Genomic DNA, 27,621 nt, shown 5'->3' on the forward strand with positions numbered 1-27,621 from the left:
TTCTCTGGCAAAAAGTCAGCCTCTTCTGAGAAATCAGTATCACAAAAGAAGCATTTTCTTTTGTAGCAAGAAAAATAAGTAAAATGTTAAAACTGACTCCTCACAAAATGTTGCTGTCACGTTTAATTTTGGAATATAGCGTTTTTATTTTACAGAAATAAAGCTTCTCATTCTTTCCCCTCCAGAATGCTCTGTCTGAGGAACTGTCTAACATGAAGAAACTCCAGGATGATCTCATAGCAAACAAGGTGATTCGACTCAGGGTTTCACTCTCAGTTGAAGCTGTTGAACACATGTTCTTTTTTTTCCCAACAACTCTTGTCTGGTTTCCACTCCCAGGACCAACTGATTGCGGAGCTGGAAAGGCTTCAGCTGGAGTTAGATCAGCTAAGAGCCAGACCTGGGGGCTCTTATTCCAGGTAAGAGCAGTTTAGACAAAACAAAGTGCAAGTTGAACAATTATTCTGACTGTAAATGTGCCAGCATTGTGGCTGTCATCTTGTCAGACATTGTAGATAAATCACTCCACGCTGGAGATGTTGAACACTTTCATCAATTACAAAGGCCAAAGCAGTGCTGACAGAAAAACACTTTTCATTTCTTGGTTGCACACACCCATAAACCAACACTTCTTATTCTCACAGTCCCTCCTGCACGTCTCGACACCTTCTTGTACTTACTTTTGTTTATTGAAAGATGATGCACTTATTGTATGACGTTAATGTTATAGTTTGGGGCAGCCTGATTGGTTAGTGCTCATAGTCTGTGGTTCACAGATCTTTCACTGCACGTCCTTTTACTGTTGTTGTGAACATGTCTGACCCGGACACTCTCCTGCTGTGTTCTTCATAAATGAAAGGAGTGTTTTATTAGTTGTAGTTTTATTCATATATTATAATCTTTTTTAATGATTTATAGGTGATGTAGTATGTTAGAAATAGATTTTTGAACTTTCTCCTGTACATGTATCACTTTGCTATTTTTTCTTGTGTTCCACAGTCTTTCTCTAATTTCCACCACAATCTTATTCTCCTTGCAGGGATAATTAACTTTTTATCACATCTTGTATCACATTATCTTTCCCTCTATCTCTCCAGTCGCTCACTGCCAGGTAGCGCTCTGGAGTTGCGGTATTCTCATGGAGGCGGGTCCCTCCCCACAGGTTCCACCACTCATCTGGATACCTTCTGTAACGCCTCCGCCGGGGGCGTGGTCAGGCGAAGTCACCGTGCCCGTTGGAGCTCTGCCCGAGAGGACTCGACCAAGGTGAGAATCTTAACATCCCTACAATCTACCTGAAAAGGTAATCAGCTCTAAGAAGATAAATCTAAATGTAGCTGGAATCAAATTTATGGATTATCTGTCACTTTCATGTTGACGACATTATATTTATACTGATCTTCCATGGCTATTTTATTGAAGAAAACAAACACATAACATTATTTTAATTGAAACCTACTTTCACCTCTGATCGTCAAAAGACTGTATGGACATGCAAATATTTGCCAATTAGCAGGCTAGTTTGAAGGTTGTAAACTTTGCTGGCTAGCTTGCTAAAAAATGACTTGGTGTTGAAAAACGGCGAATGATTAGAATTTGTAAATGTGATCCGTTCATGAACGAGTATTGAGTTCTTTCCTCTTGCTCTCCATGTGCAGTACCCCGATTGGGAGAGTGGTGCTCTTCTTGGGACTGGGTATGATCCAGGCGTGGACGTGGGCTGCTCCGACGATGAGGACGACGGGGATCATCGTTTTGGCTCCGAGCTGCTGTCCCCTAGTGGACAGACAGACGTCCAGACCCTGGCCATCATGCTGCAGGAACAGCTGGAGGCCATCAATAAGGAGATCAAGTGAGGAAGGGCAGCAGCGCTGAACAGCTGGGAGGAAGGGGGCAGGGGTTCAGGGAAGTGAGAATGGCAGAAATGTCTTTCCACATAAAACGGTCGGTTTCAACACTATCACAAACTGCAGCCTTGAAGATAAACATATCAACGCCTCTCTGACACCATTTAAACAACAGCTGCAGTGGTAGATGGTGTCATCTGTTCCATTACTTTACTAAAAGAACTTCCTTATCAAAAAATGCCCTGCATTTAAAAATCCTACTTAAGTAAAGTAAAAGTACTTTTTCTGCAGAATGTAATATCCCTGAGACTTATTATCATTATCATATATATCATATATCATTATTTAGTTTATACTGTACTCATGACATTTGCTTAGTTCGAGTCCTCGTTTGGTGGTTTTATTTCAGGGGCTCCCAACATCTAGTCGGCTCCCTCCAAAAGGGTCACATGATAGATCTGAGAGGTTGTGAGATTATTGATTTAAAATGAATTCTATTAACTTTGTTTTATCGTATGATTTTACATCCATGGGTCTCACACAGCTGTTTGAATTTCACCATCCAATGGAAAGGTTTCCCATTTAACACTTCACTTTAATGAGCTTATGACGCAAAATTAACCAGCAACTACATGTATGTTTGTTAAATAAATTTAACAGAATAAATAGTTGATAGATTTCTCTTTGAAATGTACTGAAGTAGAAGTCAAAAGTTGCGCAAAATTGAAACAGTCAAGTACAAGTGTTACTATTTTTCTTTGTTAAAATCCTACGTTAAGCAGATGACTGAACAGAATGTGAAATAATTTAATGAGCCAATCAACAGATAATAACTACTTTGGCTATACAGGGATCTTATGGATGATACATTTTATCAAATAAAACTGCTTCTTTATCTAAACTATAACTATATAACTAAACTAAAGCTATTTCTTTATGCTATGCTAAGCTAACTAAGTGCTAGCTAAGCGTACAAGCAAAAGAAAATTCCTTAAAGTCTATCCTAATCTGTTAATAATAATATAAAAAGTTAGTCCTGACAAGATAACAAATTAAGAACTCAAGGTAAACAGCAGAAAAACTATTAAAAACTGTTTGAAGATAATATACAACATCAGAGCAGAAATATTCTTTCTGTGATGTACAGATTTTTTATTACATATTTTTGATTACATTTATTTGTTTACACATTAAAGTAGAGTATGTCATCGTCATCATATTGATGACAAATGTTTCACTCCTCTCCCTCCTCCTCCTTTCCTCTCGCCACATTCAAAACCAGACTCATTCAGGAGGAGAAGGAGAACACGGAGTTGCGGGCCGAGGAGATTGAGAGCCGGGTCAGCGTGGCGTTGGACAGTCCCCCCATGCCTCCGACCTCCCTGGGCAGAGACAGCACAGGACGGGGTTTCATCCCCTCGTCCATTACATCCTCCACCCTGGCCTCCCCCTCTCCCCCCAGCTCTGGACACTCCACCCCTCGCCTGCCGCACTCCCCCGCCCGGGAGACTGATCGACAGGTACTGCTAGAATACAGAAATGAACTTCTATTCCTAGCTGTGTTAACATGATTCTTTTTTTATCCTGTTTATGCAAACAGCTCCTCTAGACAGTGAGTCATGTGAATAAAATATAAGTAAATCATTGAGACAGGGTCAGAGAAGTTCAGTTATTCTTCAACAGCAGGTTAGATTGGCCAAGATTGATCAAAGTAACTCGGTATGTTGGCTGGTGCCAGACACTCTGGTTACCGTATTTCAGAAGTGGGCGGTTGAATTACAAAAGACGGTGCAATGCACAAAAAACAGGCTGTCTGTGGTGTTAAAGACTGTGAAAGCAATAGTGTTGATATGAGGTGTTAAAGCTACGAAGCAGGATGCAAGCCAAAAAACAACAAACACACAACAGTGGTCAGAAACCTCACCGGCTTCCACTTCTGTTGAAATCAAAAAGCTGAAGTCTTAGGAAGTTGTTTTCAGTAATAAAAGATTGATTGGTCTTTATTCCCTAAAGCCCATAGACTGTATATAAAGATGGACGACATGACAGCTCCCATCAAAGTGAAGCCAAAGTATCTCAATCGGCCCCTGGTGGCTGGCTGCAGTATAGGTCATAAACGATGCCTCCTTTGTGTAAGCAGATGGGAGATGGACCAGACCAAAAAGTCAAAGTAGCCCTGATGTTATATACATTTTTCTCAAAGATTTTTTTTGTCATTTTAGCTATTATTTTTCACATTGATGTATGTTCATGTGCTTGTTTTCTGATAAGTTTTATTTATTATTACATGCTGTAAAAACAGGGTGAAACATCATGATTGACAGCTGAAACTGACTCATGATTGGTTGAGCACATGTATAAGCGAGACCTCGAAACCGCAGCTCCATCCCCAGATCACAAATGTGCAGACTCGAAATGTGCAAGATGGAAGCATTTGTATCCGGGATACTTTGGCCAAATTTTTGTGTAGTGAGAGAAAGTAGAGATCCATCCTTATACAGTCCATGCTAAAGCCTAAAGTCTTGGTCTAACCAGCAGTCGAAAAATTCAATGATCTTGAGTTTAGTATCATAGAAAACAAGCAGATTCACACATGAGAAGCTGGTACCAGTGATTCTTTTGTGGTTTACCAGTTGAAAAGTCTTTGTCAGTTCATTTTCTCTCAGTCAACTAAGTCTAGTCTTTGTACTGGTTTCTGGGTAACCCTTGATAGGGGTCCAACAATGGTTTCCCTGTGAGTCACCTAGGAGGTTACGTACATCAGTTAACTTAACTTGGACTGGAAATGGGACTAGCATAACTTTCCTGAACTCTCTCCCGATTTTCTGGTCTAGTCAAGATTTTGTATGTAGTTTTTTGTACAATTTTAACCATGTAGATGTTGATTAGTGGAGAAAGGTCAGAGATTAATTTGCATCTGTGAGGTTAAAGAATCTGGCTACATTTATCATCCCATGTCTGTGTATTAAGCACTGATGGTTTGTCAGCTCATTGATTAGAGGGATTATTCGTAAAATAATGAATTGTCCATATTATGTGTTACGATGATGAGGGAGCAAAACCATGAGTTAAGTACAGATCAGTTGGTGCAATCAAATGTTTGTATCCTTAGTTTGTCTGGAAAACTAATGATAATAACAAACAGTGTAAAGTTGCATAAATGTTAAATATTTGGCTGTTTTTAAAATACTTTTTTCAACATAACATTCTAGAACAACAAAGACGATGATCGGTCCCTCGCACTTCTTGACTCTACACCTCCTCCGACTCCTCGTGCGCTGCGATTGGACAGGATGGCTCTCACCCACCCAGGCGCGATGCTCGACGACCCCCGGGACTTTCGCAGGTAAGGCACACACACATTAGACAATGTATGTTAGAATCTTTTTCAGATAAGGCACCATTTATAAACTGTAATTAATAAATATTTGCTCACACTATATAGTCTAAAGTTTGTGGAAAAGGTAGACATCTCCAATGGATTGAGTAACCACTTCTGGAAGTCATGTTATTGCCAAAATATTTGATTTGAACTCTGGTGCAAGACAGGCTTTATTCAAAGAACAGAATGGAAACTTCTAAACATAAAAATGTCATAAAACAGCTCTTCCATCAACATTCAATATTTACTCTAAAGCTCTTTTTACATGTTTACTATATATTTACATTTATACCTCTATAATGTAATAAATGGTCACAGCCTGTAAGTCTGGACTTTTAAAGGTTAATGAGCAGTTTATAAAGATAGGTGCTTACAGAGACTACTGGAGAAATATTGTTAATGAATTAAAAGTTGGGATATTACACACTCTGGTACACAAATTGATGTTCTTATTAATGGCTTACAACTGATCTATAAAGAAGGAGTAAATTGTGTATTAACCATAATAAAACTATTAAATAAAGTTAATACAACCTAATCACAAAGTTATAGCAATATATCAAATGTAATGCTATTATTGCATATTTAGCTGTTTCCCCTCAGTGATTTCCTTCGTCTCCTCCAGTCTCTCGGCAGATGGTAGCAGCTCCAACAGCAGCCAAGATTCTCTCCACAAGTCCAGTAAGAAGAAAAGCATCAAGTCTTCCATCGGTCGCCTTTTTGGAAAGAAGGAGAAGGGGAGGATGGGCCAGCCCGGGCGGGATGGATCTGCTTCTCTTGGTAAACAGATGGAGGATAAGGCTGATAACACTGACTGTATATGAGTTATCTACTCTTGTTAACATTTTCATTTAAACATATTTGAGGTGCTCATATCTGAATTGTCGTTTATTCTGATTGTGACCTTTGACCTTCCTGCGACCAGCATCTACACCCTCTGAAGAACTGGCCTCTGGAGACCCGATGGGGATCAACAAGACAGGGACTCTGGGTCCGGCAGATAAAGACCGCCGCAGCAAGAAGAAGTGAGTGTCAGAAAAGAGGGGAAGGCTCTTCTTTTTCAACTTTATTATCATTTCAAACTTTGTGTTTTGACTAGAGGAGAACTAAATGAAACTTATGATTCTTCCCTTCCTAACAGGCATGAGCTACTAGAAGAAGCATGTCGCCAAGGACTTCCCTTTGCATCTTGGGATGGCCCGACTGTTGTATCTTGGTTGGAGGTACAGAAATCTTAGGGATGGGATAAATTAATTATAAAACAATATTGTATTCATGTAACGTCTCATGTCTGCCTCCTACCAGCTGTGGGTGGGGATGCCAGCCTGGTACGTCGCAGCCTGTCGCTCAAATGTTAAGAGCGGGGCCATCATGGCCAACTTGTCCGACACAGAGATCCAGAGGGAGATCGGCATCAGTAACCCACTTCACCGCCTCAAACTGAGGCTGGCCATCCAGGAGATGGTGTCCCTCACCAGCCCGTCAGCGCCGGCCAGCACTCGCTCTGTGAGACTCACATTTAACACATTCTTTCATTTTAAAGAGAAGAAAGAGGCGTTACAGCTGCACATATGTTCTTAAGCCACAGAAAATCCCAGTCTAGACAACTTTCCTGTAGGATTAAATTTAAAGAGGTGTGTAATTGGAGTATATTAAGACTTTTAACACCTTCAAATGTCGATTTTTGAAACATTCTCTAGGCTGAGCATATATGTTTTTAATAGAATACACAAATGCAGAATTCAAGCATTAGCTGTGTGAAGTACACGTTGAACCAGATGTTTGTAGTTTTGAGATTAGCTGAAATGTGAATGATCCCTGTTTGGCCATTTCCTGTGGAAGTCGGTGAGAGGATACAAAAATATTTTTATTGAAAGTGCATGATACCAAACAAGGATGATGTAAAAGTAAAAAGCAGATTGTGTTAAGAGGAATACAGGAGGGGGTCGGCATGGTGCTGTGGTGGTTACCACTGTCACCTCACAACCTGTCTAGGGTGTACTGTCAGCTGGGATTAGCTCCAGCTCCTCCGGGACCCTCAGAGGATGAGCGGTATAGATGATGGATGGATGGATCAAAGAGAGAGAAGGGAAGAAAAACACGCTTTGGAGTTAATCACATGCAAAAGAACATGAAACATATCGAACATTAGATGAAAGTCAGAAACACTCAAATAAAACTAAAAATACTAAAGCGTTTCCACAGGAGAAAGGTAGCAAACTGCACAGACATGATTTAGTTTTTGCCTATTTCCTCTCAAATAATTCTTAACAAAATCTTAATTTTCTCAAGCTTTTTTACTCAGTGGCAAAGATAAACCAGATGTTTAAAAGCGTAGTAAAAATGTTGCACATGCTCATAAGCTGGTGACGCAGCCTTTTTATGTCTCCTTTTCCTAAGAGTCAGGAATAACTAAAACCCCGACTTCCCCTGACAGACTCAGTTGATACAGTTTTTGCTCCAACACCAGATTTTGATTTGGCTTGGCACTTTTCCAACTCCTCGCTTGGCTTCTTATGTATTTACAGCATTAATGAGATAAAATGTAAAAAAAAATCATCAGTCATACAATTTTGCTCAGCAGAGTTATCCCTCTAGCTCACACGCACCGGTGGGACCTCCTGTGAGAAAGCAGTCTGCTAACACCTTGGGATGTGGCTTGTTTTAGGCGTTGACTCGATGCAATATGTGATGCTTTTTAATCTCACGCTTTCACTTTCCTCCTGTTCACATGGCCACAGTCGACCAGTAATGTGTGGATGACCCACGCAGAGATGGAGACTCTGAACGCTGCCACCAAACCTCCGGTTAGTGCCCTGGCTCTCCTGTCTCTGTCCGGCAAAACCTCTTCTTACATTTTCATGATTATTTTAAATTATTTTAAGCGTGTCGTCTGGTCTGCATCATGTTGACGAGTCTCTCCCCTCCCTCTTCCTCTCACACTCTACACTTTTTGTGTTTCTCTCTCTGTCTCTGTATATATCTATCTCTTTGTGGGCCCAGGCCATAGTGTTGAGCATCTTCTTCTCTCCCTCTTGTTGCTGTTTCAGTGTGAACTGCTTCCGACTAATGACCCGTTCACTAACACACTATTCCTCCCTTTTGTCCTCTTTTCCTGCTGCTGCTGCTGCTGCTCCCTCCTCCTCTGCTTCTCCTACATCCATTCCACCTTGCTCCTGACCCCTACTCCTCTTTCCCTCACCACCTCCACATCACTTTCTCTGGATCCGTCTCTTTCTCTGTCTGCCTCCTCCCTTCTCTCGCCGCTGCAGGAGCTGAAAGAGTTCAGCTGGGATCAGGTAAGGACCAACCGCAACTTCTGAAAAGTCAGAATTAATCCAACATGCTTCACATTTGTCAGTAATTTGATCTCTCGTGAGACCAAGCGCGGTGAGTCATGAGCCGCTGAATTGCAGCCGCCATCAGATATCAAGCCAAGCGTGAGTCAGCGTTGATCATCTGTGGTTGTCCCCCTCCAGATACTGGCCTATGGTGATATGAATCACGAGTGGGTGGGCAACGACTGGCTGCCCAGCCTGGGCCTGCCACAGTATCGCAGCTATTTCATGGAGTCCCTGGTGGATGCACGCATGTTGGACCACCTGACCAAGAAGGAACTGAGAGGACAGCTGAAAATGGTGGACAGCTTTCACAGGTAGAGCTCGGCTCTCGCTCACAGCCATAATTCATACCTCTTTTTCTCACTTCTCCTTCTTTGCTATTGTCTTTCTTTGAGAGTTCCTGTTGTTGTGACACAGGACACTCTCACTGTTCAGGTGTGTGTCTCCAGGCCCTCTTTAAGTCCTCTTTTAAAAGGAGTTAAGGGCTCAGACACCTCAGGATTGTGTTAATGCTTTCTGAGTACAGGTGAGAGTGGAAACAAGACCTTAGTTCACCCACCCGCCTTCTGGCTCTTTGACCTTTCCCAGGGTCAGTTTGCATTACGGCATCATGTGCCTGAAGCGTCTGAATTACGATCGCAAAGAGCTGGAGAGGAGGAGAGAAGAGAGCGCCCACCAGAACAAAGGTGAGCTCTTTTTTTTGTCCGTTACTATCTCATCATTCATGCCCCGGATTAGGGATGGTATCGTTAGTGTCTCTGACCCCCGTCCATCCAACTAACTCTTCTATTCATGCTGAGCTATTGTCCTGTTCCAAGCATACCTTAGTCATATGAACACTTGCATCTATTTCCAGGTAAATTATTTACACCATTGTTATTCTTACACATTATTATTGCTTCATTTGTTTGTCTGCCATTTTTTAAATTAATGTGGCCCATATGGTCTCATTAAACACCAAACATATGGTCACAGTGGTGAAACACAAAACTGAATAGCCTTTTTCAAAATATGTGAAATTAAGTTTTTTTTTAATCCTTTAAATCATCGTATAATGAACAATAAAGCATGAAATGGTAATTTTATCTACATTCTGACCTAAATCACATCACAAGCACAGGCTTTACTCTACAGAGAGACTGTTAAACCTGCCTGTCTCTGGAGCTCATGGCAGTGTACCTGACTGTAACTGGGCACTGTGACCCAGAGGCTCGCTGCTGTTGATGTTTCGCACATCGTTCCTAATCTAAAACAAAAAACAAACACACCATCTAACCGTATAAATCTGCAACAAATTGTGCCAAGCATCACAATTATTACATCCCTAACCTGTTTTTAAAAATAGAAAATAAATAAATGACACAAAATAAAGATTTCCCCTCATTAAACCAGGCTGCAAAATGTCCCAGTTAATGAGATTTCAAGCGAGGAGCTGTTGGGACATATTGTCAAGTCTGAAATCATCTCATACTTCAACATGTCAGTTGCTCTTGACTTTTACTGGAACTTTTCCTGCCAGCCCCTCGTAAAATGTCCGGAGAATGTCTGAGTGAGCCCATGTGAGAATACAGCAGGAAAATGTCACAGTGAGCGAGTGGGCGTGTTGACACGAAACTGGGAGAATACAAATATCTCAGGATACTGGACACGGACAAGTAAAAAGCCCCCATCTCTTCGACACAGGAAGCCAAGTCCGAAGTTAATATCTTAAGTGAGGTCTGGGAATTTGAAACAAAAAAGTATTTAAACCTATCTCATGCAGAGACTCTGGCCCAGAGGCCCCTTACACCTGTGGCCCCGGACCAAGACTATATAGGCCTGAACAGAATTACCCAATTTTGGTGCACAAGCCTAAAAATAGTGTCTGTTCTTCAGCTCTTTTGATTACACTTATAATCCTGTTCTCTTTTGGAAGATAACTCAATAAATGGAGACGTAAAGGAGATACTAAAGCAAAGTTACACAGGTACAAACATGAAAGTTGTTTTTAGCCTCGCCCAGAGAATGCAAGGCCTGCAGTTGTATCTTGTGTGTGTAAAACACTTTGGAGCCACAAGTTTGAACCAATTCTGTGTCAACTGCTGTTGCAGTAATCTGAGGATCTTAAATTGCTTTGAAGAGATGGAATCAGGAGACATAGAGCTTTCACTCAAAGTATAAATTGTTATGGTTGTGTTGAAAATGAGTCTGGTACAGAAAAAAAAAGTCTGCATTACCAAGGACATAGAGTCCCACAGGTGTGTTGATAAAAGTTCTGGGATGTTTGGGGGACTTAAGAAGTCAAAACTTTAATTTGGTGAAGACCTTGTGAAAACATGTCTGAATAATTATATTATATTTTTTAGCAGCTCCAGTTGCAGTAGCATTTTCTCCACTTCTTTTAACTTGTAATATGACCTTGTAAAAGTATTGTGACATAAAAAGAGAAACAAAATCGCTGCTTCCCTTTGATTCACATCAGTAAACTATAAAAATGATTTCCTTTTTCCTTTAATTCATCAGCTTTAGCTTATAAAATAAATTTCTTCCTGTTCCGACAAAATCCTATAAACTTAATGAAGGCAAAAAACCCACTGTTCCTTTTGATTTCTGCCGTCTCCCACAGTGATGGGAGACGTTTGGACCACCCTTAAAGGAGAAGTTTGTGGTAGTGGGGGCACAACAGCTGTTGCGCCCCCACAACTACAACTTTCTCTTGAAATTTGGCTGGATAATGATGACATAAATGTCAACATACGTAGTCATTAAACAAACCCAAATCTCTTGCTCTTCCACCGCTGCGCCTTCGGAAACACATGTAAATTTTACGTTCAGCTCCTCTTGGCTCATTTCGTCCTAGGTGACAAATTAGTTAGTGTTGGGTTCGTCTGATGATGAGTGGGACCTGTTCAGTCCATATCCAGAAAATAAATCAGTGAAGAAGAGACATTACACTATTTGGAAAACTTTATTCCTCTCATGAGAGCATTAGTAAGCCTGAAAACACCAGCAGGTTTTATCCAGCTTGAACTTTAGACATTTTTAAGAAACTCGATCTGGTTTCTGAGAACAGCGAGAGGACAGGATGCCTCCTCTTTCTCCCTTCACCGTGTCCATCTTTCCTCCCAGATGTGATGGTGTGGTCCAACGAGCGAGTGATGTGCTGGGTCCAGACGATCGGTCTGAAGGAGTACGCCGACAACCTCCGTGAGAGTGGCGTCCACGGGGCTCTGCTGGCTTTAGACGACACCTTTGACTACACTGACCTGGCGTTGCTGCTGCAGTGCCCCAATCAGAACATACAGGTAACTGACGGGCTGTTTAAAGGTCACGGATTTTTAATAAAAAGCTTTTCATGTCCAAAGCATTGGTTTCGGCATATGAGGAAGAAAGGAAATAAAATACACTAGGTCGAGTTGTTCTCAAGGGCATCGATATCATTATTATTTTGGCATTTTAAAGCCAAACACAGGATGAGGAGGGGGGGGTTATAATATGCAACAAATGTCCCCAGCTGGAATCGACCACCAGCATTGTGGTTATGTGGTATGCACCCACTATACGGGTGCCTGCTCCAGACATTTTTAAGCAATTTAAGTCCAACTGAAATTAAACTGCTGCGGCAACAAAATCTGAAATTGAAAGGGAGAAAATCATTATTTCTATTTTATGGTTTCATTATGGCGCCTCCTGGAGAACCATTCGTCTGTAGATTAATGCAGGCAATAATATCCGTCATATCACAGGTGGAGCAGCAACTGCTACACAACATAAGAGACTGAACAGCAACTCACACTAGATTTCGTGCTAACGTCACTTTCTTGTGAAAATGAGATAATAACATGTAAACGCCATGTAAAAGTTTGTCCACCTTGTCCTTATGTACCCCATGGTGGACACTGGTGTTGTCAATATAGTCAATAAATAAACAATAAATCACCGAAGTTTTCCTTTACCATAACCTAACCCCAGACTTCAAACCAGTTACCTCTGCCACGTCTGACCATAACCTGATCCCTAATCACAACCATGGGGGAGAGCGCTAGAGAAAACTTAGACAGAGGACCATCACTCTGGCAGCTGCTGTCGATCTGTTACTTAAAAGTATTTCCGATGTTTCCACAGAGACATGTTTTGTTCCTTTTTCAATAAAAAACAAAACAGTGACTACATGTGATTTCAGTTAATCTTTAACACGCACAAGAATGTGCTGCTTTGAATAATAACGACTGTAACATGTTTTATTTTATTACTTCGTTAAAATTTCTTCAAGACACATGTTCTCCTCACTCATTCAAAAGCCTCCAGAATCCGTGAATATGCAAATATTTTTAGCTTCAAAAGTTCTGGACACAAGATGTCTGAAGTCCGTTCTCGTGGTCCAGCCCGTGCACTGGAGGCTCCACATCGTCGTTTTACACGAGACCACAGTTAGATTCCAAACCAGTTATAATGTCACAGAATCCTTCAGATAAATGTGAAAACTGACATTAATTCTTCCAGCCTGGACCTGCCACATTTCATCACCCCATAATTTAATAATCTTTTAGAATATATATATATATTACTGTATCTCTCTTTCATACCATTTCGTTTTTTTATTACATTTTCAAAACTAGTGCAGTGCTCGTTCTAAACCTGCCTGTTTGGAATGTGCTGTTTGTTTTGCCTGTGGGGACGCTGGTTGTTGTTTTCCTTCTGAAACTGTAAAAGTGACCTGCAGTAATTGAGCCGCAGAGTTCAGGGAAGCTCAGCACGCACAACCCCGAACTGGAGAATCAGTTGTTGTTGCTCCTTTGTCATCATGTCAGTTACGTTGATGAGTGTCAGTCACTGCTGCTACAGAGCACTGATCGCCTGTTTTATTAATATATTTTATCAATATTGAACAGTCGGAGTGAGTCCAACTAGAAAGGTCTTCTTTTGTCAGGCAGGGGACAATATAAGCTTTTTTTTAAAAAACACAAATCTGAGCCTCAAATATATCATTATATGTAACAACCTGGGCACCCCGCGGCTCAGGGGTTAAAGCACCAACCATGAATCACAGCGTCCTGACTCGGGTCCAGGACCTTTGTTCTGTCTCTCTCCATCATTTCATCATCATCATCAGACTTTTAAAAAACGTGCCTCATCTGATCCTTTCGAGTTACAACTGTAATATTTTGAAGCATGCACTCATGATTTAATGATCATCATCTGCTGTGTCCAATCTAATCTCGAGGCTCTACATCATCTCTCTCCTGCAGGCCAGACAGCTCCTGGAGCAAGAGTACAACTCTCTCATCTCCATGGGAACTGAGAGACGACCCGATGAGGTCAGCATAATCACCTTTTCTTTTTTTTTTACTGATTTAAGCAATGGCTTATTTGAGCAGCCATCTTTTCACACACTGTCTGTCTGACAGGATGGAAATAAGACGTTCAGCCGCTCGCCCTCCTGGAGGAAGATGTTTAGGGAGAAAGATCTCCGGGGCGTGACCTCTGACTCTGCCGAGACCCTGCCTGCTAACTTCCGTGCCTCAGCCATCTCCACTCCCTCTGTTACCCTGAGAAAGGTTCAGAGTGATGGTGAGTGTGACCCGTGACCTCTGACACCTTCGCTCTCATATTCACATTTTTTCAGCTCCTCGGAGCCTGTCGGGCGGGTCTGTTTTTAGACAATGTGTAAAAAGCTGTTACTCTATATAGCATTACTCACATGAAGAGCATGAGAGGAATCGGCTAAAAGGTCTGCTGCAGCTCTAGCTCTTATCAGGTGTAAACACTCTGAGATAATAAAAGAACCATGTGTTTAATTCTTAATTTTTTCGGAAATGAGCCTTGAACAGAAACATTTGTCCTCATCCACCATACACTGGGTGTTATATAAGCCACTCTGCAAATGCAAAACCAGAGTCACATGCACGGAGCAGTTAGCTCCTCTGCCATTAGTTTGGCAGTGGAATTTTCTGTTTCCTTTGGCGAAGGAGTTGGCAATAACAAGGAACAGACGCTTCAAAGTGCAGAGGAAGACCATTATCCCTCATTCCACTTCCTAATCATAAAGTCTGTGGAAGGTCAGTGCTGTTTAAGACATTGCAGTTACGATAATGACCCCATCTGTGTCTCCCGGTCTCCTGCACAGCCAGCTCTGGTGCCCGGGGTGAATCTGCCTCAGTGAGGACATATTCCTGTTGAGGGGATGAGGTAAGAACTGTTAATTGAACTGCCTGGTAGTGTGGAGTTTTGGTCTGTGTGAGAATACGGCTCCTCTGAGCCTGTGAGAAGCCTCTGTACATGTGCAGAGCACATTTCTCTGAACCTTGTTTCATTCATTTGTTTGTTGTGGTGGATTGGTTTGAGCCTGGGGTTTTAGTAGTTCCCCTAAGGTCTTAAAGTGGTGGGTTTGGTTGGCTGGGATTTGGGCTGAGTTGAATTAAGGCCACAGAGGCAGTGACATGGGAATAATGCTGTTTCTCTCCTCAGGGCACTGACTGGATTGGGACTAGAGGACCCTCTCGCTCGTCCACGGAGAAAGAAGCAATGAATATACCATTTAACTTTAAAATAAATCTTCTCGGTCTGACCATTCTGCAATAACAGAAGCAAAGGAATAAATGGGAAAATGACATGAAGAATGTATGAATGTATTTTCCAACCAGACTTGGAAGGTTGAATGGGATCAGCTGTTTTCTCTCTCTGTCTCTCTCTTCCTGTCGTTCTGTCTTTGCTCTCGCTGTCTCTCTCTCTCTCTCTCTCTCTCTCTCTCTCTCTCTCTCTCTCTCTCTCTCTCTCTCTCTCTCTCTCTCTCTTTGACTGTGCTGCGGAGTTGATAAAGGGAGACGACGGCGTTGGTTAGGTGTGTTCCCGTCATGCAGGTTTCCCTCTCTTTCATTCCTGTCTGCGTCTGCACATCGTCAGCAGAGTTGGCAATATCAGGGCTTATTCTCCTTCCTTCAGAGGGAAATCACTTGCTGCCATTTATTCTCCTACAGTATGAATACAACTAAACATGTCGCCTTACAACTTCTGCTCAACAACAGGTGTTTGTATTGAGAGTTGCGAGTCACCGTAAAGTTTGGATTTTTAAAAACAAGAGGAAGGACAAGACTGTTAAATCATTTGGGGGGGGGAAATGGGTGGACAGACGTGTAACAACTTTAAACAACGCCGACGTTCCCCTTTCTACTCCTGAGGCGACTGGTGTCTAGTGTCGGCCATGGTGGCTCTATTGTTGGCTTCTATGGACCCTGTCGGGGTGAGTAAGTGTCCCCAATTGGCTGGAGCGATGTAGTAAAACATGTTGGAATTCAGACCACTGTTAAGTTCTGACCACATCAGAGGGAGCCTCCTCGAGCTTCGTCTATTGGCACCTTGAAAACTGATAGGCTGAGTCATTTCTTTTGAAGAGAGCCTTTTATAAAGATCAAAGGCTCCGAGGTGGATGGGACGGGGCGGAGTGAGGTCACAGAGACATTGTGTTCTTTGTTTTTACGATGCTGATGGCAGGTAATGCTTAAAGTTAGTGTTGGTGCCACTTTATGAAAAGCAGATCTTTACAAGGGGTTTGTTCTTTTCAAAGTTTCATCAGTGTTAAAGCGGCACAATGCTCAGCCTGTGTGAACAGTCGTATAACGTCGCCTGTGGTGCTGGAGGTCGTACGCCTCACGATGTGACAGTAGCATCATCTGGGTGAACTCGCCATTGTCTTGATACTTAAAATCTTCAACAGAAATCCTGCTTTACATATGAGAGGCGTGGGGTTAGAAATGGATGCACATTTGGAAATGTAGGATTCAGGGTTTTGGGAGTGTGGCCCATACTTGAGAGTAAAAAGATATATCTGCTTCTGCTTTAAAGACACACATTTTCTGAGCAAAATGAATTGTCTAAGAGCCTGTTTACAGTAATGTATATCATATACTAATGCTTTACAGATAGATATAAAAAGCGACTGGGTTTTGCGTTGCCAGGTTATGAAATGACTGAATAAAAATGTGTCAGTTTTAATACCGAATTTGTAAAAATAATTTCTAACTGGACACTTTGTGGCTTAGTAGGAAGTGCGTCATTTAAAAAGTGTCTCTGCGGATGGCAGTGTCCTCAACAACCTCAACAGCTATCTGATGGATTTCTTTGAAATGGAAATGGTCGACACATTCATGGTCCCCTGAGGATGATTTGTAAAAAGCTGTGGTGACCACTGACCTTTCTTCTGGACCCATCACAGGGTCAGATTTTCTGACTGTGCTATTAACATTAACATTTTATAATGCTAAAATAAACAAGCATACAAGTTAGCACCAATATGCTTAAATACAGCCTTACAAAGACACAGGCATGGCCACAAATTCCTTCTTACTGAGCTAAAGAAAACAGTAAATTTCACAACCTGGCAACCCAGAAGTATCACTGAACTATAAATATTATGGTTTTAACATACAAAATCCAATTATTTAAAGACTAAAAAAACCTTTTGAAGTGCGCCTTTCTGTAAAGTGGCACCCAAGTTATAAATATATTAAGAAAGTCTCGTCTTTGAAGCCAAACTCTAACGCCTCAGTCGCCCTCCACAATGTCATTCTGCTGTTTATGACCTGTAATCATCAGCTCAGGGTCCCGGCTAATCCTGATGATGGGAGAGCGACAGAAAGACAAAACAGCGACCCAAAGGGAGGAGGAAAAAAAAACAGGATGGACAGAAGTTGGTCATTTTACTGCACACACAAGCCATAACAGAAACCAAGAGCACGCCAGGGTTTGGGAGATCAGAGGGAGGCAGGAAGAGAGGGGCGAGCCGGAGGAAGCCCAGGAAACAAAACCTTTAGCCTCTGTGTTTACGATGCATGTCAAACAAACGACAATGACCTAAAAACATTGTTTTTGGTGGTGAAGATGATAATGAGGTGTCGTTAAATAAAAAAAATATATATCTGTATGATAAACCTACAGGGGAGGGAGCCTGGGGATCAATTTGTAAAATGTGTGTATTTTTTTCAGTTGTATTTTTTATTTTTTACGATAACTATTTATTTTCTTTAGGTATGTATTGGATAAATGTATGTACACGTTCTGTTCCCCTCTCGACTTCATTTGAACTAGTTTTAAAAGTCAATATGAAAACATTGAAAATGGTCATTCAAATATGCTACTGTATGTGTACATTTTGAGAACCAATTGTGCAATGATTTAACAGATTTCCATGATTAAAGTGATAGTAATACAAATTGAAAATATCATCTGGAAAATAAACAATGAAGATGATCATGAAAATGGTGATGTAAAAGAAAAAAAAAATAAAGTGGTCCAGGTGGATCTGCTTATCATCACAAACTTTCACCATGTTTTTCTTTGCAGCTCGTCAACCCTAATAACATTATTCTTAATTACAATTTATAATTTCTTTTATTTAATGCTATTTTCTAATTCTAAACAACTACAATGTTCTTTCCAGTAGTTATTTGCCAGCTACTAGCCACTTTGCAGGTTCAGATTTCACACACAAAAAAACAAACAGGACGTTAACTTGCATTTGAATATTTGAATTTTTGTATTAAATTTTTATTTACATAACAGGTCTGAATGTGCATTTCATGTAGCTGTAGTTTGATTTTTCCGTGTCCTATAATAGGAAACCGATTACAGAAGGGGGAAAAATGATATTTACTCACTTTCATCAGCAGATAAATTCAGCATTTGTTCTTTAAAATATCAGATAACCTGTTAACATCGAGTACAAGATCTTTTATTACCATGTTTGGCAGGCCAACTGAGCAAACCAGCAGATGGTTAAATGTGTAATGTCATTGACAAACACAGATGCATCCTGCCACAAAAATGTCACATCAGCATCCTGAGTGAGATCATGCTAAAAAAAATGTGCCCACGCTGTAATTTGCATGTCGAATACATGTTGACTCTAAAAAGCACTGATTACAACATTCATAGTAATCCAGAATGGAAACAGTGTGGAGCAGTAAAACGGAGCCTCAGTAGGTGGCGCTCCTTCCTCTCACAATCCGAGTGGACCAGAGGCTGGAATTATCATCAGACACTTCTTCTATAAATACACACAGATATACATAGCTTCATACATAAAGGTATACTGGTGTCATATTTTACACATATATATATATATATATATATATATATAAAGGAATATATTAATATCAGAGACATACACATGCTTACATACTAATCAAAAATAACTTAGATTATGAAAGATAAATCTTACAAAAACAGTACTTTTTAAAGTCAAATCTCTATAAATGACAATTTTCCCTAAGATCTAGTGTTGAGGTCTTCTCGTTTTTTTTTTAAAGTCATTTGACGCTGTGTCGGATGCAGGGAGCGGAAAAAAGAGAGAAAAGTTGTGAGTTAAGGCTGGAACCACCTCCATCGTTTTCAGGAAACCAGCAAGTGAGAGCGCACACAGAGGGATGTCACTGCTGCTCTACTGTGTGTCACTTTCTATGTCTTGCCTTCCTCTCTTCCTCCCTCTCTCTCTCTCTACTTCCCTCTCTCTCACCCTCTCCCCTTCCTCATCAAAACCTCCCTCCCTGGTGCCTGATTGGCTCTGGACAGCAGCACACAGACGCAGGACGAGTCGATGCGGATCCACCTCCATCCGGTTCTGTTTCTTGCGTCTTTGGTGAGCGCTCGTACAAACGACTGCTTGGGTTTACACTCACTCAACCACTGCCTTTTGTCCACGCCCAAGCAACCCGACCCGGCTACGCCCATCGGTGGGGATCTGGATTTGCCAGTATTGCTCTGCGGCTCGGGCTGGCGACAGCGAGTCTCATAAAAGAACTGTTTGAGTGGTCCTGTTTGGGTTTGGATTTCCTGCAAGATGGTGACCTTCTGACCATGGGAGTCGGTGGCGTTCTTCTTGTCGGTGACCCAAACGCTTTCCGACTCGCATACTGACTTTTCCCCTCTCCGTCTGTCAATCGAGTGCGAGCGTTTATCCCGCTTAACAGGATGGGCGACCTCACTATTTCCTCTGGAAGAATCGGCCCAACTCGGAGTCGTGCTCCTGTCGATTGCCCGATCCCCGTGACCCTCGATGTGCCCATCCATGTCCTCCTGCTCCTCCACACCCCCAACCTCCTCCAGCGGGCCGGTCTCCAACATTAGAAGAAGAGGGGGGTGTTCTGGAGGAGACAGGGAGGGTGAGAACAGGACTCGTGGATGTGCGTCCAAAAACATCTCGTCTCCTTCGAGGATGTTGTCCAGCCCGATCCCAAGGCCCAGCCCTGTCTCCAGGTTCAAGCTTTGCTCAGCCTGACCTCTTCTAGACCCCTGCTCTGAAGGAACAGTTGGTTCTGGTCCTCTTGGACCCTTTAGAGTTAATGCAGGGCTAAAAGTATTTTGGTTTTCCGCTGAAGAAACCTGCAACGGTCGATCTGTTGAGTCCTGAACAGTGTCCTTCTTGGAAGAGTCCATGGAACCGGAGTAATCTTGCCTGCTGCTGCTGCTGCTGCTGCTGTCAGCCTTGTAGTCCTTTGGTAGAGAATTATCCTCGGAAATATCCTCGGTCCTGAGTGTTCGTCCTTCAGTGGGAACATCCAAACTGACGCTGCTTTTGCCATCGCTGCCTGAGTTGCTATTTGATTGGTAGGTTCCTTGATTCTCCACCTTGAACATGGAGGTCTCTTCATGTGCGGAGGATTTCACATAATCCTTGTGGTTCTGGAGGTTTTGTCCGTTGGTGTGTTGGCTTAGAGCAGCAGCCATGTCGAAGTTCGTCTGTGAGGCGTTTCCGTGAAAGTTGTAGTTCGTGGTGGGAGCTGCGAGGCGAGCAGCCGGGTCATGACGATGCTCTCTGCGGTTGTCGGAGCCAGGCTCTGTCGTCGCAGCAGTAATCCTGGACAAGGGGCTGTGAGGGAAGGGCAGGGCCGAGGCAATCACCATGGCAACCAGGGGAAGCCAGTGCATCACTCCCAAGACGTATCAGCTGGCGGTTGAAAGAGAGGAGAAACAGAGGAAGCGAGGGACAACGTTATTTTATACAATTCAAATTGTGGCTTATACAGTGAAACCAAGTACCTCAATTAAAACGTAAAAGGAGAGGTTTTACAAGTGGCCCGCAGCTTTATGACTCCGCTGCTTTAACTGCTGGGGTATGACTCTAAAATCTTGGCAGACCTCGTGGAAAATCAGGACCAAGTACAGTGAGGTTGCCCTCTGCTTCTTCATGTGGGAAGAGTTCAGCTGTGAGCGCTGTGCATAGTGAAGGGCTGACCTTCGAATGGATACACTGACAACCTGGTATGTAGGCAAGTCACAGACTTTACAGCCAAAAAGGAAACAGATTACAAACACATCTGCAGCACGAGAGAACAAGTCTGTGTTTGGGGGTTGTTCTCTTGTTCTTTCTCTAGGATCCATGGACGTTTTTAAAGAATCTCTCTAAATCTGTGGCAACAAATAATGGAATGTCAATGAACGAAAACACAAGGGAATTCAAGACGTGAGGAATTCAACCTGAACACACCTGAGCTTTTCTTTGTGAAGGAACAAGATACATCTGTCACCTCGGACTGAAAGAGTTTAACTAAGAAGCTGAGGTGCGACCAGCCGTTTTATGAATCCAGCCTGCACCAACCTGCATTATCTAAACTTTGTGTGGCTTGTAATAACAGAGGGATTAGTGGTAAATGTTGTGTGGCATAAATATGACACGAATGCTGCAGAAAATCTTCCCACTGATTCCCATAACGCTTGAGAAGTAGAAGACACAGTATGTTCATAAAAATTGTTCGAGAACGTTGCTGTAATGCTGCAACTACTAGTAAAAAGCCACCTCCACTAAGGAGGTTCTGTCCGCTTGTTTGTTGGTTTGTTTGTAAGCAAGATTACACAAATACTACTGAACGGATTTCCACAAAACTTGGTGGAAGGATGTGATAGGGGTCGGGGAAGAACTAATTAAAATTTACGTGCAGACCCACATCAGGGGGCGGATCCAGGATTATCATTTTCCCTTTCTTTAACATTGCGATAATAAGAATTTGGTACAGATTAATTAAATGTAATGGCAATGAACGCTATTGAGTGCCATTTTAGTTGATTAATTGATCGAGCAAAGATTTATCAGCAACTCATTCAATAGTCATTTATCCATCCAAGTCCATTTGCAGGCAAAAATTTGAAACGCTTCTCAAATGTGAGCTTTCTTCTCACATTGTGATGAATTTAATATCTTTAATCTTTATTGTTCTCTTGAGCTCGAGTAAACAGATTTATATAAAACATTTTGTATTCTTTCATATTAACATTTAATCGATCGAGAAAATAACCAGCAGATAGTTAAGCCTTACAGGGTTTTTAGGAACAATTGTTTTGTTTTTAACTGCATGATATATTCTTTTTAACTTTAATTTGAACTTTTATGCACCAACCAGGAGAAGCATCCTTTTTTCTGTTTTGTATCATACAATGAAAATAAAGTGTTTCTATTGTACTCTCTTCTACTCTAGTATATTAGACTTTGCAGTTAGCTATGAAACTTAATGTAATATGTATTTAAAATCACTCTTAAAAACTCATGCTGCTCAATTTGATCTTCATTCTTTCTTACATTAATGATATTGAACACGAGTATTTCTGTGTTAAATGGTGACACACGGAAAAGTCATTATAGTAAGCACTCCCTCGTGTAAGCCATGGGTAAACATTTCCTAGAAAACTTGAATGAAACAGAAAATTATGAGTCAGGAGGACATGATTCTGTAAGTGTGAGTGTGTCTGAATGTGTGTTTCAACGTGAGGTTCACCTGTGACTAACTAGGAAAATATTCCAGTCACCCATCCATATGGCGTGCATCGCGTGACGGTGTCCACCTCTTGAGCAGAGATAAATGTCAGCTGGGTTATTTGTCTGAAAGCAGGGAGGAGGTCACTTGGAAAGTGTTAAAATAGGTGGAATGATGGGAATGCGAGTGATGCAGCTTTACTGGCAAGGCTCCTTCAAGGATTCCTCAGGCGGCGAAGAGAAAAAAAAAACCGCAGGACGACAGGAAGTAAGGACGGAGAGAGTGTTGTGACTGTTTTTGTGTTGCTGTTTGTCTGTACAGGCGTGTGAGGGTGAATGAGAGGATGTTTCATCACTGACCATCCGTGACTGTGTGGTTGAGCATGTGCGGCAAAACAAACTCCTTTCAGTGACGGGACTTGTACCCGGCAGAGCCACACCTTGGACACAATGCAGCCGCCACAGAGCAACAAGGTTTGGTCGACACGTCACTCAGGCTGTCACCCCGGGCGCTCACAGCTCCTGCTTGACACGCTGACAGTAAATCACATCAAAGTCCGCTGAGCGTCCTCTTCGCTCGGGCTACTGATCCACACACCGGGCCAGCCAAAGCAACCCAGGTGTTTAGTGGGATGGAAGCAGATTTTAAAGGTTCAGTGTGTAGAATTAAGTGACATCTAGTGGTGTAGTTCCGTGTTGCAGCTGGACACCCCTCACCTCACCCTCCCCTTCCAAACATGAAAGAGAACCTTTGGTAGCCTTCAGTTGTCATAAAAACTCAAAAGGTGTTTAGTTTGTCCAGTTTGGACTCCTGTAAAAAACATTGCAGCCTCCGTGACCTGCTCCTGATTTTAAAGTATTTAAATATAAAGGGCCCACACTAGGGTAAAGAAAGGGTAAAGAGGGTAAAGAAAACAATCATTTGAACAGTTTAGATAAAACACACTAGTGAAACATCACTAGGATTATTATTATTTTTATGATTATTAAATATCTGACAAAAGATTCCTTTCACCTAATTCTTACACACTGAACCTTTGAAAAACGGAGAACCCGGCCTTCAACACACCCCACAAACGCAGACAACCTGCCAACGCCAGTTGAAGCAGCAAAACCCAGTCTGCTGGAGCTGATAGGATCATTTGTGAGAGGAGCCAGCTGTGGCGAGGAGGAGGTGGATATCCAGGAACAAATCTGGAGGATTTGTGTTACCTGAGTGTGTTCTGCTGCGGCAGACTTATACGCTTCTCAAGGGCTTTCTTGGCGCAGTCAGAGCGCTACACAGGAGGCCCGGCGAGCGGCCTCTCTAAGTGGTTTCTTTGTGAAACGGCAGCAACAGCAGCAGCACTCCACGCTCCATTTGCCGCAATGACACGCATCATTTGAGCTCCCTGCGAGGCTCCACGAGGACCTCGACGTTCTTCCGCCCTCTGGACCAGACCCAAGCACTCCGACTCCCCCGCTGCCCCCCACCTAGCCCTGTGCCAGACGAGAAACACAAGCACTGAAAATCCCACGCAGTCCCTCTAAAAACGTGAGGTTTGAGTAAATAAAACCCCGCTCACACACTGCACACTCATGTTAATCCTAATCTCTGGAGTTTGAGATTGTTCCAAATGAGCACAAGGACACCTTGAAACCACAAAACTGGACAGAAAACGACCACTTCATCAGGCAGAACTCGTAATGAACTCAAGCGGCGAGGCCTCTGTGAAGCGTACACTGACTCCCTGTGTCACTCAGTAGTGATAGTGACGTGCTTCAGTCCTCTGGGGAAGACTCCCTGCCGTTTCTTTGTATAATCACATTATTGACTTCAGACCCATCACTGTGAGACGTTTAAGAAACAGTAACAAGAAACGTGGAGATGCAACTTGTTTCAACTCTTCTCCTAAACTGTGCAACACATTCCCACAGGATATCAGGGAGCATTTTTCAGTGACAGCTCGAAACAGATCTTTTTCACTTTGCTTTCAACTCCCTCCTTTTTTCTTTTTAACCAGCAATGTCTTACCTCCCTCTTCACCACTATTAAAGATTTCATCTTATTACCAGGCCCGGATCTAGACTGCTCAGATTGGGGGGGCAATTAGGATTTTGGGGTGGCCACCTTTTCACACCGTGGCCACCGTTGTGTTGAGAGTTTTTCCAAGTTTTAAAGAATGCCTCACAATAGGCATTTCTACCAAGCTGTGATATAATAGCAACAACAATACTAATAATAATAATTATTATTATTACTATAATTATTATATTTAAAAATAATAATAATTACACGTGCCAAGCCCAGGCTGGCGCCACCACACTTTTTTACCCCTCCACGGAAAGCAATAAATGCAGGTGATGGGTTCCAGTAAGGAAGTTTATTTCGCCCCCCTCGCATGATCGATCCGTCCTTTTCATGAATCGATATCGGATCATTCGATTAAAGATCAGAGAACAGTTTTTTAAACCTAGCCCTGTGTCCAAACAGCAATTCAGAAATAAGGAAATTCTTATAGGGCAAATGAAATAAATGTGATTGGCAGATTAAAATGTCACAGAATAAAGTTGACAAATTGGCTGGGCAGAGTAAAAATTTGGGTGGGCATTGCCCAACCATGCCCACTTCTAGATCCGGGCCCGCTTATTACTGCTTCTATTTATAACTCGCTGTACCAATTTCCTTTATAATAATAATAATAAATACATTCTTTTTAAAGCACTGGTTTACAGAGCAATTCACAGACATAATTTAGTGCTATGTAAAAACTATTAGGGTTTAAAACTAACATAAATTTTCTTCTTTTTTTAAAAACTGAGACATTTGGCAGTTCATTTCCCTGTTAATCCATGAATGGTTTAATATATAAAACACACAAAGAAATCTTGAAGTGTCTTGTTTTGTTCAGCCAACATTTTAAAACCCAGATGATTTATATTCATAGTTATATTTATAGTAATTTAAGGCCAGAGAAAGCAGCAAATTCTCACATTTGAGAAGGTTAACTTAAGCAATAACTTGAACAAATTATCTACAATTATCAAATTGCATTAATGATCTTAATTGATTCACCTGTTAAACAACTAATACTTAGTGCGTATTAGCCTACTGTTGCAATAATGTGCTGTGTACTCTAAACCTGCGTGAAACCGGAAAATGAGCCACGTTGTTGACATAAATCTACAACAGGGGCTTGGCTCTAAAAACCAGCAGTGAAACAATAAAGAAACGTGTGTGTTGAGGCGGTCTGGCACCTGGCAAATTGGTCTGACTTCTGTTGTGAGTGCTGCCAGTGTGAAGCCATCAGGGTTTAATCCAGATGAGTGAAGGTGGAGGAATCAGGTGAGGGAGAATTACTGCACAGGAGGGGGGGGGGGCTCCGACTGCGAGAGACCCTCCCCAAGAAAACAGACGGCATAAAGCAGCTCCACACCTGGCAGTGGCTACTGTGCTATTAGCCTGTTAACAAACTAATCCACCCCCTGCCACCAGCACCTCCACCACCATCATCATGTGTGGCTGATGTCAGACACGTCCATCTGACACAGATATAATGAGTTGGGTTGTGACTGCTGGGACCAGGGGCCTGTCCCGTCCTAATCCTGTCTCTTTGAAGTCCTGTAACCTAAAGAGAAACGGAGGTGGGAGACGTCTGGAGGCCAGATGACTGCAGGACGTCCCCCTAATAAACTGTTTGCAGCCAAAAAGGCAGATTTCATGGCAGGTTCGTGAAATGCATCAGAGTGTGGCCCATTAGAGTGACATCACAGAAGACACATGTCCAGGTCATTGTTTGCCCCCCCTCGCTCTCCTCTCTCCTCTCTCCTCTCTCCTCTCTTTCTGGAGGGGGAGAGTAAAAAGCCTCGGCCTCACATGTGCTCATTTACAGTGCTCTGCTGTCCCACTGTGCAAACAGCCCATTAATTCCAGCTCTGTGATTGTTTCATACCACGCTCTTCCTGCAGGATCCAGCCCCCTCCTCTACAACCCTGGCTCCACATGAACCATTCTCATCTCTCTGTTCCACACACAAGCTGACCAACGCACACCTCTTCTCGTGGGGGTACTGTGAGTGCAACCAATATGTCTTCTTATCTTAAAAAATTATCAAGCGTTACAGTGTGGAATTTGACAAGGAGGTGGAAGAAGTTATATTCACAGTGGTTATCTCACTTGCATTAGGACATAATAAAACATCACCCTCCCACAGGACCTGTTCGGCCCCTGATCTGCTGACAGGATAGAATTAAAAGGTAAATAAAAAAGAAGACAACCTGTGTGATCTATGCGGGTGCTGGAGCTGAGGTGCCAGCTCCCTCACCTCACCTGACTGAGGGCCAATGAAAACAGAATGTGAAGATAGGCTACAACCGCAGCACGGCCAAGGAAAACAAGACTGAGTGAGAGGTGGTGTGTGAGTGCAGGGGTGTTTAATGGGATTTAAACATGAACGAAATCAAATCAGGTATGTCTGGTGGGTGGATTAGTGTGTAGATGTACATAAACACATCATAATGGAATTAATTAACTTAAAACTTCATGAAAGTGATTAAATAACCTTAAAGGATTTTCTCACATTATGTAACTGCTCTGCTCCATTTGACTCAATCTTCAAATCAATAACCAGATGAAAATGTACTTCTGTGAATGCACATGTCACTATGAGCGGACAGCGTGTATTTTTGAAAGTCGTACCGTTTAGGTGAGATCCGGACCCCGCGTCCTTCCAGCTGACACCACATTGATTATACGGTCCTGTCGCCAGTTGCTCAACTGGTTTAGAAAAAGAAAAATATTGTCAAATGAGACTGTGTCGCCGTCACCGCAAAACTACTCTCACTTTTTCGTTTATTTCTTCTCATCGCATGTGGACTTTATAAAAGTCCTGAGAGGAAAAAGACAAAGTAAAATATAAAGCAGAAAAAAGTCAGTCCAGTCCTGGGAGCGCTTCACAGCAGAGAGTGGGTTTTTAAAAAAAAAACTGTACTTTTCAAGTACAAAACAATGTGTTAAAATGTAAATATCCCATGAGCTGTTAGTCCTGTGGGGGCAGGAGGGTGTCCGGGCTCAAATATGTGGAGGAAGAAGTTTGGACAAATGTTTTAAGATCTCAACTCCGCCTGAAACGCGTAAAGTCCCACTGACAGTGAAGCTGGCACCAGTGGGGAAGTCACACATCTGGTGGTGACTTTCAAACTAAAACCCGGTTTGGAGATGGAGCGCCAGACTAGGGGGTTGGGTATAAGTATTAATATATATATTAATATATAATAATATAATTATTATAACAATCTTTATTTATACAGCACATTTCTTTATAAAGTTACAAAGTGCTTCCCAGATAGAAA

General features: G+C 42.2%; 2 protein-coding genes across 3 annotated transcripts in view; one reads left to right on the forward strand and one right to left on the reverse strand.

Moving 5' to 3' along the window:
• The window catches only part of ppfia3 (PTPRF interacting protein alpha 3), a 32,218-nt gene extending 14,354 nt beyond the window's left edge, over positions 1 to 17,864 (forward strand). The window contains exons 13-31 of one of the 2 annotated variants that reach the window (XM_035180553.2): positions 186 to 248; positions 340 to 419; positions 1,098 to 1,266; positions 1,659 to 1,852; positions 3,130 to 3,367; positions 5,060 to 5,193; positions 5,855 to 6,009; positions 6,155 to 6,254; positions 6,371 to 6,452; positions 6,535 to 6,735; positions 7,971 to 8,036; positions 8,502 to 8,528; positions 8,709 to 8,884; positions 9,159 to 9,256; positions 11,679 to 11,854; positions 13,799 to 13,867; positions 13,958 to 14,120; positions 14,677 to 14,738; positions 15,018 to 17,864. In XM_035180553.2, coding sequence (XP_035036444.1) covers positions 186 to 248; positions 340 to 419; positions 1,098 to 1,266; positions 1,659 to 1,852; positions 3,130 to 3,367; positions 5,060 to 5,193; positions 5,855 to 6,009; positions 6,155 to 6,254; positions 6,371 to 6,452; positions 6,535 to 6,735; positions 7,971 to 8,036; positions 8,502 to 8,528; positions 8,709 to 8,884; positions 9,159 to 9,256; positions 11,679 to 11,854; positions 13,799 to 13,867; positions 13,958 to 14,120; positions 14,677 to 14,729 — 2,244 coding nt within the window. In that variant the 3' untranslated portion in view covers positions 14,730 to 14,738; positions 15,018 to 17,864. Of the gene's footprint in view, positions 1 to 185; positions 249 to 339; positions 420 to 1,097; positions 1,267 to 1,658; positions 1,853 to 3,129; positions 3,368 to 5,059; positions 5,194 to 5,854; positions 6,010 to 6,154; positions 6,255 to 6,370; positions 6,453 to 6,534; positions 6,736 to 7,970; positions 8,037 to 8,232; positions 8,529 to 8,708; positions 8,885 to 9,158; positions 9,257 to 11,678; positions 11,855 to 13,798; positions 13,868 to 13,957; positions 14,121 to 14,676; positions 14,739 to 15,017 lie in introns of those variants that run through there. The other variant, XR_004698565.2, reaches the window with a different exon arrangement.
• Positions 17,865 to 18,009: 145 nt separating this feature from the next.
• Positions 18,010 to 27,419, reverse strand: LOC118123251. Its single transcript, XM_035180555.2, has 2 exons — positions 26,969 to 27,419; positions 18,010 to 20,490 (listed from the first exon to the last, which is right to left on the reverse strand). The coding sequence occupies exon 2, from the start codon at positions 20,469 to 20,471 to the stop codon at positions 19,056 to 19,058; it is 1,416 nt and encodes a 471-aa protein (XP_035036446.1). The 5' UTR covers positions 20,472 to 20,490; positions 26,969 to 27,419; the 3' UTR covers positions 18,010 to 19,055.
• Between the last annotated feature and the right edge of the window lie 202 nt (positions 27,420 to 27,621).

Source organism: Hippoglossus stenolepis, chromosome 16 (assembly GCF_022539355.2).
Source record: "Hippoglossus stenolepis isolate QCI-W04-F060 chromosome 16, HSTE1.2, whole genome shotgun sequence".
NCBI classification, from domain to species: Eukaryota; Metazoa; Chordata; class Actinopteri; order Pleuronectiformes; family Pleuronectidae; genus Hippoglossus; species Hippoglossus stenolepis.

Excerpts from the sequence above, each read along its gene's own strand:
- LOC118123251 (XM_035180555.2), bottom strand. The coding sequence starts at position 20,471 with ATGCACTGGCTTCCCCTGGTTGCCATGGTGATTGCCTCGGCCCTGCCC.